This window comes from Euleptes europaea, chromosome 7, assembly GCF_029931775.1.
Source record: "Euleptes europaea isolate rEulEur1 chromosome 7, rEulEur1.hap1, whole genome shotgun sequence".
In the NCBI taxonomy this organism is placed as follows: domain Eukaryota; kingdom Metazoa; phylum Chordata; class Lepidosauria; order Squamata; family Sphaerodactylidae; genus Euleptes; species Euleptes europaea.
This window is the reverse complement of record NC_079318.1, coordinates 11604783-11621025: the sequence shown is the minus strand read 5'-3', so window position 1 is coordinate 11621025 and position 16243 is coordinate 11604783. Positions and strand designations below refer to the sequence as shown.

Genomic DNA, 16243 nt, shown 5'->3' with positions numbered 1-16243 from the left:
GCGAGCTCACAACTATCCCAATTGTTTAAGCTAGCTCAGCAACTGTTAACTCCAAAATCTAAGCTTTTATTGTCTCAGGAAGAGAAAATTGACTATGATACTTTCGTTAATTTGTTTGCTGATGAAAGATTGAGAATACGTTCTGACTGGGATGTCAGTTGTAACATAGGCGCACCAGAAGACAGGACTAATACACCATCTGGACTATTCATGAATCATTTTGTCCCAGCTTCTGTGATAGATGTCGACAAGATCCTGGGATCTGTGAAGGCCACGACTTGTACTCTGGATCCTTGCCCATCCTGGCTGCTAAAATCATTTAAGGACCACATCGACAAACCCTTAGTATCTAATATAAATCAGTCACTAACTTAGGGTACCTCCCCTCAACCACTCAAAGAGGCAGTTATCCATCTGCTACTTAAATTTGGCAGAGATTTCTTACAAAGACAACTTTTTACATGGCAAGATCAGACAACAGAACTTTAAAAAGATTAATTTATGCATTCTCTTTTACTTGCATCAACAGCTGGAAATGTTCTGACCTACTGAAATGAAGATTTTTAAAGCTGTAGATGCATCATGGCTCATAAGATTTATAGGATTTTTTGTTCTTGCATTTCACTTATCCCATAGAAGGAAAAGAAACCAGAGGAGATCATTACTAACTCTCTTGAAAAGGGAGTGAGAGAACTTTTCTCTGGAAAAAAGTAAATGGTTTTTTAAAAAATTCTATTTATCAAATTTTATCATGAGTTCATGATATCAAACAAGAAAAAAGAAATAGAGCATGAGCAACAGACAAGACACAAATTCCTAAAGGAGAAGAAAAAAAGACTAAACTGCCATTGTAATGAGTCACTTCTAGATTAAAATGTAATCCAAATTCTTAAAATGGTGTTTTAACCTCACAGGTTACAATGAGAAATAAATAGGGAAACACACACTGTTGTATCATGCAACATCTCATGGGTGAAAACAGGACCTACTTCTCATAGCTCTATTAAGAGGAAAGCAACAATGTGGCAAAGTTCAACATGGGTAAGTGTAAGGTGATGCATTCAGGAACAAAAGAATCCTGATTTTAAATATAAGCTCATGATGACTAGATAGGCTGAAACTGAGATTGAAACAGATCTTTGGGTAACCTTCCTTGATGAAAACCTTGATGAAAGAATCGACCCAGTTAGCAAAAGTGGTGGAAAAAAAAGGCAAACTTCACGCTAGGAATTATTAGGAAAGGGATTGAAAATGAAATGGCCAATATTGTGTGTGTGTTAAGTGCCGTCAAGTCGCTTCCGACTCATGGCGACCCTATGAATGAAAGTCCTCCAAAATGTCCTATCTTTGACAGCCGTGCTCAGATCTTGCAAATTGAAGGCTGTGGCTTCCTTTATTGAGTCAATCCATCTCTTGTTGGGTCTTCCTCTTTTCCTGCTGCTCTCAACTTTTCCTAGCATGACTATCGTTTCCAGTGACTCTTGTCATCTCATGACGTGACCAAAATACGACAGCCTCAGTTTAGTCATTTTAGCTTCTAGGATCAGTTCAGGCTTGATTTGATCTATAACCCACTGATTTGTTTTTTTGGCAGTCCACAGAATCCATAACACTCTTCTCCAACACCACATTTCAAAGGAATCTATTTTCTTCCTATCAGCTTTCTTCACTGTCCAGCTTTCACACCCATACATAGTAATAGGGAATACGATGGCATGAATTAATCTAGTATTGGTGGCCAGTGACACATCCTTACACTTCAAAATATTTTCTAGCTCCTTCATGGCTGCCCTTCCCAGTCTCAATCTCCTTCTGATTTCTTGGCTGCAGTCTCCCTTTTATTTGATGGCGGAGCCAAGGAATAGAAAGTCTTGAACAATTTCAATTTCCTCATTGTCAACCTTAAAGTTGTATAATTCTCCTGTAGTCATTACTTTTGTTTTCTTGATGTTCAGCTGTAGGCCAATATTGTAACGCCCTTGAATTGAGCTATGGAGTGGCCTCATTTGGAAAACTGGGCGAAAACACATGGTCGCTTTAGCCTCCTTTATTCCCTGTTTCAGCCAGGATTTAGCCAGGATATAACACACGTTCGGTGAAACGCATGCGTTCAAATCTGGCTGAATCCTGGCTGAAACAGGAAATAAAGGAGGCTAAAGTGACCATGCGTTTTGCCCTGTGTGTAGTTCTGGTTGCTGTATCAACAAAAGAATACTGCAGAGCTGGAAAGTGTACAAAGGAGGGCAACAAAGATGATTAGGAGGTTGAAACACTTTTCTTATGAGAAAAGGCTGGAGTGTCTAGGATTTTTCAGTCTACAAAAATGACTACTAAGAGGAGACATGCATGGGGTTGAGAAGGTGGATAGTGGGAGCATTTTTTTCTCTCTCTCCCATAATACTACAATTTGGAGACACCACCACATATGCCAACTTTTTATATGCCAACTTTCTCTACCACTTAAGGAAGAATCAAACCAGCTTACAATCACTTCCCCTCCCCACAACAGACACCCTGTGAGGTAGGTGGGGCTGATAGAGCTCTAAGAGCTGTGACTAGACCAGTGTCACCCAGCTGGCTTCGTCTTTGGAGGTCTTTAAGCAGAGGTTGGATGGCCATCTGTTGGGAGTGCTTTGATTGTGGGATCCTGCATGACAGGGGGTTGGACTGGATGACCCTTGTGGTCTCTTCCAACCTTGTGTGATTTTGTGATTTGTGTGTAGGAGTGGGGAAACAAAGGAAATACTTCTTCACTCAATGAATAATTAAATTGTGTAATTCACTGCCAGTGGAAGATGGCTACAGGCATAGAGAGCTTTAAAAGGGGATTTAGGCAGATTCATGGAGATGTCCATCAGTAACTAGCCATGGTGACTAAAGGGAGCCTCCATAGACAGAGACAGCACAACTTCTGAATACTAGCACTGGGGGGTAGCAGCAAGGGAGGGCCTCAGCCTCTATGCCCTGTTTGGCCCTCCGGGCAACCAGTTGGCCATTATGTGAAACAGTATTCTGGACTAGATGGACCAGTGGTCTAATCCAGCAGCTCTCCTTTTGCTCTGAAGAAAGGACCACTGTGTGAACCTCACTCCTCCACTGTGACACAATATTGGAAGCTTTATCTACTTTGTTATATGCTGTACTCATTGACTCTGCTATAGACTGCCAGGTACTGTTATTTTTTTAAGTATGTCATTTCAGTTACCTATATACTGTATTAGGAAAAAAAGCTGCCGATACTTCTCCCACCACAGTGAAGCTCCTTACATTGATAGAACCTCCTCATGTCAAAGGAATGCTCCACCTTTCATGGAATGAAATCTTTCGGACCAGCCTGTTATCAATTTCTCTCTCTCTCTCTCTCTCTCTCTCTCTCTCTCTCTCTCTCTCTCTCTCTCTCTCTCTCTCTCTCTCTCTCTCTCTCTCTCTCTCTCTCTCTCTCTCTCTCTCTCCCCCCCCCCCCATCTTCATACAACCCTTTTTGTTTCCATCTTCCACTCCTGATGACTAACTGCTCTTTTCATTAGAAAATTTTCCCACTTATACTGTACTTAATTGGAAGCACCCTAATGAACAAAAATCTGAACTAATTTTCTATCTTTGCTTTTTCTCCTCGCATGCTTATGTTACATTAGTATTCCTACCTCACTAATACACATTTTAGTTTTCACATTTTAACGTTCATTATTTAGATACATCAGTTTTGCACTGTTCTTGCCATCGTTTTTCCAAGAAAGAATGGTCAGCTATTACACTTCTGCTATGACTTCGTTTTTTAAAAAGCCAGGTCATCTGCATCTGTTTTATTTAACTCTTCCTTCCATGAGACTCTGAAAGCTGCTTTACCCATCTCGGTTTGGCTACATAGAATCTCTATGGATGAATCCAATGGGCACTTTCCACCAGTGGAAGATGTGTGTGTGTATGATTTTTCTTCTAGTAGATGTGTCTTTTCCAGTGGAAAATGACCTTTGGATTCAGCCTGATGAGGTTTATTGCGAAGAGGGACCTGGCAATCCTAGCTGACACCCATGCAATACTTTTATGAAATCTAAAATGTAAAAAAGGAAAAGCCTAGGAGCTCCTTCAACTCCAACCTTCCCTTATGGCTTTCCCCATTTTTCTTAACATTGGAATCTCCTAGACTGTCTAACATTGGGGAAACAAGTGTAAGGTTCACACAGAAAAGACCCTTTCAAGTAGGCAGACTTTCTTTGGTGCTTGGCCTTCCAGTGAAATCCTGTTCATCACTAACAGATAAGATTTAATCATGTGTCAAATGCATTTATTTAAACATTTAGACATTTGGTTCAAAACCATGATTATGCAGTCATGCGTAAATAATTTATTTGTGTGTAAATAATTTATTTGTTCGTTTATTTATTTGTTTGGATATTTATGGGATGCCTTCTGAAAGGTTCAAGGCAGTTCGTAAGAAAAATAAAATCAAACAGTAGGCTAAAAAAATCAGTAAAAATGTATCAGTAAAACAATCAAAAAGCCCACATCAATAAATTATCAGAAAACTAGTCAAACACCTTTAAAAAGGTGGGGGAGGTTTTGTAATCCTCCCAAAAGGACTCACAGGAGGGGACTTTATAGCTCTCCTGAGGCAAACCATTGTAAAGCAAGCCACTGAAGAAGCACGACTTCTTGTTGTAATTGTACAAATCTTGAGCAATACTGGTACTAATGTCAAGGCCTGTTGGCCAGATCTTAATCGGTGCTTGAGTTTATAAGGGGAGAGACAACCCTTCAAGTATGTGGATCCCTGGCTGAGAAGAACCTTAAAGGGAAGGACCAGCATCTGAACTGAACTTGGAAGCAAACTGGCAGCCAGTCCAAGGCTGGCTCAAGCTAGAAAGCCACCCCCCAGCCATGTTTCCACCACACAGAGGATCCAAAGCAGGCTGCAAAGGAAGAGCCTTCGTGTGCAGAGTGCCTTGGATGGATTCCAAGTGGTGTTAGACATAAGAGGAAATACTTGCCTGATATAACTTCCCCCTCCCACTTAGGGTTGCCAACCTCCAGGTACTAGCTGGAGATCTCCTGCCGATAGAGATCAGTTCCCCAGGAGAAAATGGCCACTTTGGCAATTGGACTCTATGCCACTGAAGTCCCTTCCCTCCCCAAACCCCACCCTCCTCGGGCTCCGCCCCAAAAACCTCCCGCCAGTAGAGAAGAGGGACCTGGCAACCCTACCCCCACTGCTACCCCACCACCAGTTTGACACCTGAAAAGGCCACTTGGGTGGTGAACCAGTCCTGATACCACCCTACAAATACAGGCTGAACAGTGTATTTTATACAAGCTGAAGCCTCCCAAGTCATTTTCAAGGACAGCTCTACACAGCATGCCTTACAGTTGTCAAAGAAGCATAGATTAGCATGGGAAGGGCATAGGAATAGACACTGGAATACAACCTGCACATTAAGTGCAGATGGAAAAAGACACTCAGTGACTGAGCCCAGGAGCATCCCCCAGGCTTACTACCTGATCACGCTGCACAATTCATCACCTCATTTGTCATGAATAAATCCGTTATTTCTTGGACACTCAATCTTGTCTGGATTCAGTTTTAGCCAGTCTTCTCTCAAGGCTCCTTGCACTGCAATACACAGCCTGCCAGGTTGCCCTGCACAGGATCCAGGCTTTGCTTGTACATGCTGGCAGGAAGGCAGGGCTGAAGACATGGAGGAATAGAGATTCAGGCTCAGGTTTTGCACCATCAGGCCATAGGCAGACTGCCCCCGCCCCGCTACTGATTGGGAGAGACATAAGGAGAGGCTCCCTCCCTGTGATGGAACACAACACACACACACAATTAGGAGGTATGAGAGATCATCATTGTATGTGAAAGAGAACTGCTGGTTCAGGATATGAGCTCTTTAGAATGTTTTTATTGTATTTCAAAGAAGCTGCAAGAGTAGCTAATATTCACAAATCCATGGATTCATATCTAGGCATGGGGGCTAGGTCTACTGTTAAGCAAAACTAGACTACACAGGGAATGGGAGCTCATCCTCCCCCCCCCCCCTTATCTCACTGGACTAGGCTGTTTCAAGTGTATTTCCTGGCTGTGCTTCAAAACAACTAGATAACTGGACTTGATGAAAAATATTGAAATTACAGAACTGCAAGGAGATTTGTGGGTGGGGGAGACCAGGGTTGAGTTCCCTTCTTCAGTAAGCTCTTGGGGTGGAGTGTTAAAAAAAGAAAAAGGGGGGGAAAGACTATCAACTCACTGGTTGAGAATCCCAGAAAGGAAAAAAATAATAATTCACTCGTAGACAATGTTGTCACACCTGCCTGTGTTCATGCTGCACGGGAAAATTTTTACTGTCTGCAGTTTTGCGTGGAAGTTTCCTTGGAACAGAATGCCTTCTAACCATCTCATCCCAGTTGGAGAGGGAAGGTGCCATTAAGACTAATGGAAACAACTATCAAATTAATTTTCTAGTACAACCAGCTTTAATCCCAATGTTAATGAATCTTACTCAAGTTGTTTAAATGACAAGACCAAATCTAATTATTTTTAATTTGCTTGTTTGGTTGCATTCGTTGTTTTAATTGTTTCCTTCTGTAGATTGTATTGTTCTGGCATCAAATGAGTATGATGTAAGCATATGGGCTGCCTAAACTCCCGGACTGGACATGGCAACCCGATATGTAGGCACTGTTCCAGCTGCGCGCCAGCCCCAAAAAGCTACTGGGACGGCCGCAGCGCGCTCCGTTGAAACTGACACGGCCGCTCCTGTGCGCTCCGTGCAGCTGGCAGCTAGGAAGCAGAAGCAAGGGCAACCTCCAGTGAACCTGAGAGACTCCATGTTCCAGTGCAGACTATGTTCCAGCCACAGCCATGTCGTGGAAAGCAGACAGTCATGTAGTCAGTGCCAACACCCCCTCTCCCATTGCAACATCAGCACCTTAATGGGCAATCAGCAGCGATCCTGATATCAGCGATGAGTCGTCCTTCCAGTTATGCAGCAGCAATTCCCAGGCATTAGCAGAGATCGCGCCTTTTGTTTGAGAACATTAATCACTTCAGCAAAGATCTCCCGGTTGCTCCCGGGTTGCAAAAGCCATTGGAATCAGAATAGATTTCTAAATTCTCACTACCCCACCCCGGCAGCCAAAAATTAATCCTTTTTGTCACCTTTTATCACCTGGGGATCAGGAGGGGTAAATCCCCTCACCCCACCCCCAGAAAAACAGTATATCTGGGGTGCCCACAGCCCATACTGTTACCTTAGGGCCTCCCATTTTATACAGCTTGCCACTCTGCCGGAGTGAGCAGACATGCTGGAGCACGCAAGGGGCTATCCCTGCCCTCTTTTTATCCCAGACCTCCACGGCCCTCTTTTTATTAATTTTTGAGCCTATGGAACTCTGGACTACTGGAAAGGTATCGTATATCCCATGAAAATATTCCTGCCATCTGGCAAAAGTCTCTTCCTACTACCTTTATTCTTAGATTCTCTGTGTATGTTTGTGTTGCACCATTGAATGAAACAAAACAAACGCTTTTAATTTGGAATCCTTTTGTCTCTGTCTTGATTTCAAAGGTCACAGTTAATGGGCTCTGGAATAGTTGGTTGAGATCCCGCTTTATAAATACATAGTTTCTGATTGCTCAGCTAATTTCCCCATTTAAAGAGCAATTCGGGTAACAATTAAACAGAGCAACCAATGTAAGAGATTTTTACAATATGAGGAGGATAGCAAGCAAATCCCAGGAGAACATTGCTTTGGCGCTTATAATGTTTCATGACTGACTGGCATACAACTATTGGTACATATGCTTACGTGCCAATTTAGCAGTTCTTAAAGTTGTAGTGTAAGCAAAAATTTTAAAAGGATTTCAACTTTGACTCATATCTTTTAGATTCTTAAATTTAAAAAAAAGCAGACTTGGTTCAATACCTATGGCAGCCAGAAATATTTTTCCTGTGATAAAAGCATGTACCATTGCACAGCTACTGCTAATTAGTTCAGAATATTTTATCTAGCTAGCAATAACCCTGACAATGCTTTTGAAAAATTTTAATACAAAAATATGAATCACTTTCCTACTTTTTGCAATCACCCACAGTGACATCCAGGGTATAAAATATACACGTCACCCAGTTAAAAACAATCACAATCTTTAAAGGTGACTTCCTCCTAGCTCTATTGCTGTTGCTGTTCTCTGTGTGCTTGTATTTTGGACACTATACTCCTCCTGAGGTACCATGGGATATTTCTTTCAGTTCCTAGATAATTGCTTTCCAACATATTATATCTGCTATGCTGCCTGAGTATTTAGGCAGCACAGTTACTTTCCCACTCCCCTCTACCAAGATTTATGCTACTAAAGAAACTCTGATTTCTACCTTGAACTAATAATCTGTTCCATGTGTTCCATGTGTTAGAGAAATATTGTGTGCATGCAGAATCTCTGTTCAGCATATGCACCTAATATGGACTACATTCAAAAAACAAGAATCACTCTGCTTTCCAGCCAGCATGGTGTAGTGGTTTGGAGCAGAGGACTCTGATCTGGAGAACAGGGTTTGATTCCCCACTCCTCCACATGAGCGGCGGAGGCTAATCCGGTGAACTGGATTTGTTTCCCCTCTCCTACACACGCAGCCAGCTGGGTGACCTTGAGCAAGTCACACTCTCTCAGCCGCACCAATCTCACAGGGTGTCTGTTGTGGGGAGGGGAAGGGAAGCTGATTGTAAGCCGGTTTAAGTCTCCCTTAAGTGGTAGAGAAAGTCGGCATATAAAAACCAACTCTTCTTCTTCTTCTTCTCCTTCTCCTCCTGTATCCAATGTGAATTGTAACCCAAACTAGGAGCTTGAGTGGTAAAGGGCCCGTTGCGATGTGGCACTTCCGGGTGTAAAACGCATCGCAAGAGGCCATTTACCACTCAAACTCCCCTTGCAATGCATTTACACCCGGAAGTGCTGCACCACAACGGGCCCTTTACCACTCAAACTGGGAGTTTGAGTGGAAAACTGCCCCTTGCGATGCGGCGCTTCGGGCAGGTGAGTGTACATGCATTGCCCACCGACCCTCAGTTGGTCGGCGGGCAGCCAGGAGGATTGGCGGGGGTTTGCCCGCCGGCACTTGACAACCCTATTGGCAACCCTATCTCCAGTCGGTACAGAAAGTCATTGTTCGATGCCAGATGGAGCATTCATGTTTATACCCATTCTACAGTCATTCCACTGCTACAAGATTCAATTCAAGGTACTGACTAATACACACAAAGCCCTTAATAGCCTTGGTGCCTTATATCTACAGGATCGCCTCTCCTCCTATGCTCTGCTGCAACAGCTTCACTCATCTGATCAGGGCCTTCTGAGGTGGCCAGGCTGCAAACAGCTAACATCAACAATCACCTGTACATGTGCTTTCTCTGATGCTGCCCCCACATTGTGGAATGGCCTGCCTGAAGTGGTCAGGAAGGCTCCCATGCTTCTGTCATTTTACAAACTCTGTAAGACAAGAGTTGTTCAGAAGGGCTTTTCTATAAAGGTAATATGACAATACTGCAACAGAATTTTTCAGGAGTGCACTTTATGTGGGGGAAGGGACTATGGACTATACCATTGTGTATAGGTCATGGTATGTTTGCTGCACAGATTGAATTGCTTTTGCTGCATTGTTTTCTACTAATACCTGCACTTTGTATCATGCCTAATATGTGTGTGTAAAGTGCTGTCAAGTTGCAGCCGACTTATGGCGACCCCTTTGGGGGGGGGGGTTCATGGCAAGAGACTAACAGAGGTGGTTTGCCATGCTTATTCAGATATCTGAGTCCTCTTCCCAGTACACTTTTTACTTCACGTTGACTGCTCTGAGTCTCAGTAAGAAAGGTGGACTGTAAATATAAATCCTACAAACCTGTAAGTATATTAAATATTACAAACAGTGTTGCAACTGCATTTTATTGGTATGTTTAATCACTACTGAGTTTGAGTAAACTAATTGGTCACATTTTTATACGTAAGAAAGAAAAAACAAAAATAATATGAAATTCTGAATTAATTCATAAACCACTGACTCATGATAAACCCTTACTCAGAAAGAAAGTGAGAGGACAAAACTGAGACCTGTAGAACGAATCAAGAGTTTACTGTGCCCATAGATCAAAGGCATCCCGTTACAACTGTATGAGACACCTGGGGATTTATGATAGCTCTTCTGAGCATTTTTTTATTGACAGGTGCTGTACCAGCTTTGAGGAACCCAAGTTCAAACTGGGGTGATAGAAAAGGGGGGTTACTTACAGCTGATACTTGCACAATAAGGAAACATAAAGTAACCTGTAAATTTCCCTCACTAAGGGTACATTTTATATAGGAAAATGGCTCCAAGAAAACTATAACCCTCTCCTCCCACTTTCAAAATCACTCTTAAAAGAGGTCCCTCACTGATAGTCTTGTCAATAAAAACCATTCAGGGGTCCATTCATAAATCCCCCCCTCCCGAAGCATCTCATCCAATCTGGCCCTTGGTTGCTATTACTACAGCATGCATTTCAATCTGATTCTGCCCTCATGTTCAAGAAAACCAAGATTAAATAGAACTAAAGTGAACTATCTTAACCACTTCCTAGGTTCTTACTGGGTTCATGTTCCTAGCCTTTACTAAAGATCTAAGCAGCTATAGTGCCTGCCATGTGACCCAGGACAAAGTTTTATAACAAATTAAATCAGCATCTTTTTCTATATTCCTTTGAGGCAGAGTCCTAATAGCATACTATCACTACCAGCATGACCGTATTTGGAATTTCTGGGGGGGGGGGGAGAACTGGAAGGTATTTTGTATTTTCCCTTAGTGTTTTGGTGCACAATATATGAGGCTAAGAGCAGTGTCACTGAAAAGATATTTGAAATATTTCTGAAAATGATGAAATCTCAGGGAACCAATAGGATAGGAGAAAGAATTTTTCTAATCATGGTGCTCTGTTAAATATTGGGGCATAAATGTGCTATGGGTAGAAACATGAATATAAGAATTCCTGACCTTGGTTGGGTATCTTCTAATATTAGATCATCTCAGTTTGAAGCAATTTAATTTTCTTTGCTAAGGAAATGAAAAGAGAACATATTGGTGGATAATTTAAAAATGGTGCCTGTATGCAGGGTTTCCTACTCTTGACAATACGAAAAAATTCTCCATGTTCATGAAGGGTAATGACTTTGTGGAGTATGGAGAACTTCCTCTAGAACAGGACATTTTATGGAGAAGATGCATGAGTAGACTGGTTGCCAAATTCTTATTATCCTAAACCATGGGACTCATTGGGCAGGGCCTGATGCTGTCATCGGGGGAGATTCAGTGATGTCATGGGGTGGAGCCTGGTGATGTCACACTGAATAGTAATGTTAATAGCAGTACTTTCACATACCACTAGGTATGTACTGCATGGTAACTATGTAGTCAGAATTCTGCCACACAGAATGCAATTGATGGACAATAGATACAGGACAGACCGAAGGAAATATATCTTTACTCAAAGAATAATTAAACTGTGGAATTCACAATCTGTGGATATACTGATAGCTACAAGCATAGATGGCTTTACAAGGAGATTAGACAGATTCATGAATGATAGATCCATCAATGGCATCCAGCCGTGGTGACTAAAAGGAACCTGTATATTCAGAGGCAGCCAGCCTCTGCCCTGTTTATTGGTCCTCCAGGGTTAGCAATTGGCTGTTGTGTGAAAGAGGCTGCTGGACTAGATGGACCACTGATCTGATCCAGCAGGGCTCTTCTTATGTTTTTACACCTGCATGCAAATCCTTTTCTCCAACCTAGAAGCACATCCCCTAATACTAGGTAGACAGTGTGGTTCACTGTATAGTAAGGAAGAAGTACTCTCCACATATGCAGAATGTTTGAGGTCTCAGCATTGAGAAAACTGATTACTGTTGGCACAGATTTATTAAGAGTCTGCCCAAGAATGGATTTTCCTGTAGTGGGAGATGGCTGGAATATTATGTATCCTCAGCCTTTTGTTCTGTTCTAGTAAAGCATTGCTTTTTCTGTTGTAAAAGGTTCTGTGGTTTAAACCTGCCTGAGTATTATGTGAACAATTATCCTAGAAGGTGTGGTTGAAACACCTGTCATTTGACTAATGACTGAAGAATGGCCCATCCTGTGGCAGCATCGGCTCTTCTCTTGCTTGTCCATGATTAGCATTGGATGAAGGCGGATGTGCCCAGCTCACTATTTTGCACATGTCAACAAGTACAGTTGCTTTCACACACAACAAGGACCTGGCCTGTATAAAGTGGGGTTTTCATATTAAATGGGCAAAGTATTAGCACAGTTATAACAGATGTGGATGAATGGGATAATCTAGCTGGACGATCCCTGATATACATTTGCACTCCTAACAAACCTTGGCTAGAGCCAACCTAGACAGAATATTGAACTTGTGACTGTCATGGGGACTAGTAGTCATACAATCTAGCTGGACAACCTGATACTGAACCAGGTGTGCCTTTGGTTTGGTTCTGTTTAGACCTCTAATCTTTTTAGCCTATTGACATGAAATGCTGAAGCACTCTAACATTTAGAAAATGTTAAGATTGTTCCCCCTTGTGTTCCCTTCTAGCTTTGTCCTTTATTCAGAAAAAAGTGCAAATGACATTGTCAGGAAGCTGGGACAGAGCTGGGGTGGGTGAGTCATTAGAGAACAGGAACAGAAACACCAGTCATTCAGCGGTTCATTTGGTCAATGTTTGGGTGGTGGGGAGATGCAATTTACTACTTTCCTTAGGCAAATGGCACTTTTCTCACAGCAATAAGTAATAGGCAATACTGTGAGGAATAGTTGAGGTGGCGGCACATTCTATGTGTATGTACAGGGGATGAACAAGCTTCTAAGTGAAACATATTTTGGCAGTAACCTTTCAATTAACTGGCTCTTTAAGTACACAAGTACTGCTATATCAGTTCCCACTACTTGTACTGTTTTGCATTAGGAAAGAACAGGGTGTTTAACAAACATTATAGAGGTTTAATTCTGTAGAAACACAGTTTCCTAAAGCTAGACTATTTTTCTGCCTCGTTCACTCTGTACTATTTGTAGTATAAAATAATGTTGCGTTACAAGGTAACTGCAAGGCAAATTGGAATTCTTGGAACGGATCCAGATGATGCATTAAAACATTAGTTCATCTTTGCTTCAGAGTTTTCCCTAAATAATGCTGTGCTTTCCCTGTCTAATTTGACAAAATTCTCATTATAGCATGGTTCAAAATAAGAGACTAGATGAAGAATTTTTGGATTTCCAACCCAAAGAAATAAACCATAGTTTCAAATGTATGCTTTAATGAAGAACAGCAATGGGAAGTAAAATACTTTGTGTTAATAAACCTTAACAGACTTAAATCATGGAGCATCAGCTAGCTAATTTAGACTAGCCAAACTCCCTACCTGGACAAATAATGAATGAGCCTTGGAAACTCTTCACAGAGTGAATATGGACCCAGAAGATGTCACTGTAAAGAACTGTCCAGGATGCTTTTCCAAAGCTATTTCACAGGAGTGTGTTTAGAAGACATCAGCAATCACTTAAATTATTTTCCTTGAAACCTGTTTTGTCTTTTTTTTGCAGTTACTCAAATATAGTTCTTTGTAGTTGTTATCAGGCTTAGGTGGTAAGTAGTGGAATAAAGGAAAGGAGATTAGATCTGTATTGTGCTTGTCTTCTATCCAAAATCCATTTAGGATGAATACTGAAAAAATATAATCAAGGAAGGAATACTGGGTTATGGAGTAGCTTCTCTACTCTTATTCAAGAGTGTTCCATGCCTGGCCTGGTGGTCTGTTTTGACAACAAGCTGATTTTCAAATAACAAAGTGCGGTCTGAACAGAGGCATGTTGCAGCTTCACTATGTAACCAAATTTCACTTGAGACAACTAACCAATGTCAGTATATGGAAAGGATTGTATGCAGCGGTCCTAAGCCACCCCCATTTTCACATCATTAGTGACCCCTTCCTTAAAGTTCCCTTTGCCAACTGCACTAGTCTATCTAAAACTGGACTATGGGGGTTAATTCACTGCACCACAGGGCCTGTCTACAATATTACAGAATGACACAAATCCCTGGTATACATTTGCACTCCTAACAAACCTTGGCTAGAGCCAACCTAGACAGTATATTGAACTTGTGACTGTCATGGGGACTAGTAGTCACACAGCAGCTGCAAGATAAGCATGAGAACTCAATCCCAATGTGCTGCAGAGTCCAATTTGGATTGGGACTGTGGTGTGGGGGAAGAGAGGTTCAGCCTTTCTACCAACACCATTTTCCTCAGATAAATATTAAATAATGACATGTGAGAGTTCCAATTAGGCAAAGGATGCCAGCAAGGCTGTTTATGGTATGAAAAACAGCACTGGGGAAAGGCTGAAGTCCTTCCTTCCCCTGTGACATCATCCTGATTGGGCCTCTGTGGCACATCAGGACTGAGTTCCCACAAGGAACTTCCAACTGCAAGTCCCTATGATGGCCATGAGTCAGAACATGCAGTTTCGATTTTATGACAGATCTTTGCTCCATAAATGGAAAGAAATACAAAAGGTTAGCTCCTCCCACTGCTCACCCAACACAAATCAAATTCCTTTAAAACGTTGCCATTCTCCTTAAAAATTAGGTGGATTATACAATGAAGATAAAAAAAGTAGTTCAACCACATGGATCTGAACTGCTGGCTGGGTACATACCACCTTTCATCATTCCAACTTCATAGCATTTTCGTAGCCTACACGCCTGGCAGCTTTTCCTTCTGTTCTTGTCAATGGTGCACTGGTTGGTAGCAGGACACATGTAGTCATTGTGACCTGTAAAAAACATAAAGAATTCAAAAGGCTATTGAAGGATATGCCAATGTTAGGCATAAGTGTATGTTATTGTGATCTAAAATGTAGCCCTGTAGAGTAAGAAAGAGGGGGGCTGGTTGGGTGAGTGAAGTGTGGTATGATTAGATGGTACCTGTACCCTAGGGGACAGAGTTGACTGTTTTGTTCAGAGAGAGCCTTTGTGTCCGAGATGGAGGGCTGAGCAGTATGTGAAGGATGGAGCTTGAATGAGGTGCTGTAGGATGCTGTGAGAGAAATCTGTGTTAGGAAGTTATTCTCCTAAGTGGCAAGTGAAGAAAATACATTTGTGTGGAAGTTATTAGCCTGGGTTGGGAAGTTAAGCTTTGTGGACGTTATTGGCCTAAGTAGCAAGTGAGAAAACAAGTATGTGTGGCTAGGTCTATCTGAAACTATTATGCATGGACATCTTGTTGCCAATGCCTTGGGATGTGAATGTCCCATTAAGATATCATAGGTAATAACCACTGGTAGGCCTGTCTCTTTTTTTATTTCTAATCCCCATCCTGACAATCTCTAGCATGGAACTTGCTTTTTTCATTGCTCCTGCATACTCAATGGAGGTAATGCTGGTTGGTAATGCTGAGGTCTTGAAACTCACTATTCTCCCCACTTTTGAGGGGGTCCAGCTGATACTTGCTGACTCAGTTAAGAGCCTACAGGTTATACTGAAGAAGCTAGTTAATGCAGCAGCAAAAATAAATAAAAATAAAATTTAAAAAAGCATTTTTGTAGCTTTGTTTAGCCTGAAAAAATGCCCCCCTACCTTGACTTGGTTGATCTAGCCAGAGATATGTGTTATGATTACCTCAAGGATAGACTATTGTAATGCACTCTACATGGGTCCGCCCTTAAAGACAACATGAAAACTAGTGCAGAATGGCACAGCCTGCTTACTATTGGTTGTTAAACCCAAAACCACACAGAAAATCACTAACATGAAATTGTGTGTGCGTGTGTAAAGTGCCGTCAAGTCGCAGTTGACTCATGGCCACTCCTTTTGGGTTTTCATGGCAAGAGACTAACAGAGGTGGTTTGCTAGTGCCTTCCTCCGTACAGCAACCCTGGTATTCCTTGGTGGTCTCCCATTCAAATACTAACCAGGGCTGACCCTATTTAGCTTCTGAGATCTGATGAGATCAGGCTAGCCTGGGCCATCCAGGTCAAGGCAGCATGAAATTAGCCCAATATATAATGGGAATCAAAATGCAAGAGTACCATATGTTCAATGTGAATTTTCCAAAAATGGTGTTTCACTGTAATATTACAATCATATAAGCAAAGGTAAGTCTACATTCAATCAAAGGTTCTAATATTATTATACAAATGTTGTCTTTTTACAGGAACAACA

General features: G+C 41.8%; 1 protein-coding gene across 1 annotated transcript in view; it reads right to left on the bottom strand.

Moving 5' to 3' along the window:
* The window catches only part of ESR1 (estrogen receptor 1), a 288535-nt gene that overhangs the window by 64351 nt on the left and 207941 nt on the right, over positions 1 to 16243 (bottom strand). The window contains exon 4 of the mRNA XM_056853656.1: positions 14740 to 14856. Within this exon, the coding sequence (XP_056709634.1) occupies positions 14740 to 14856 (117 nt within the window). The remainder of the gene's footprint in view (positions 1 to 14739; positions 14857 to 16243) is intronic.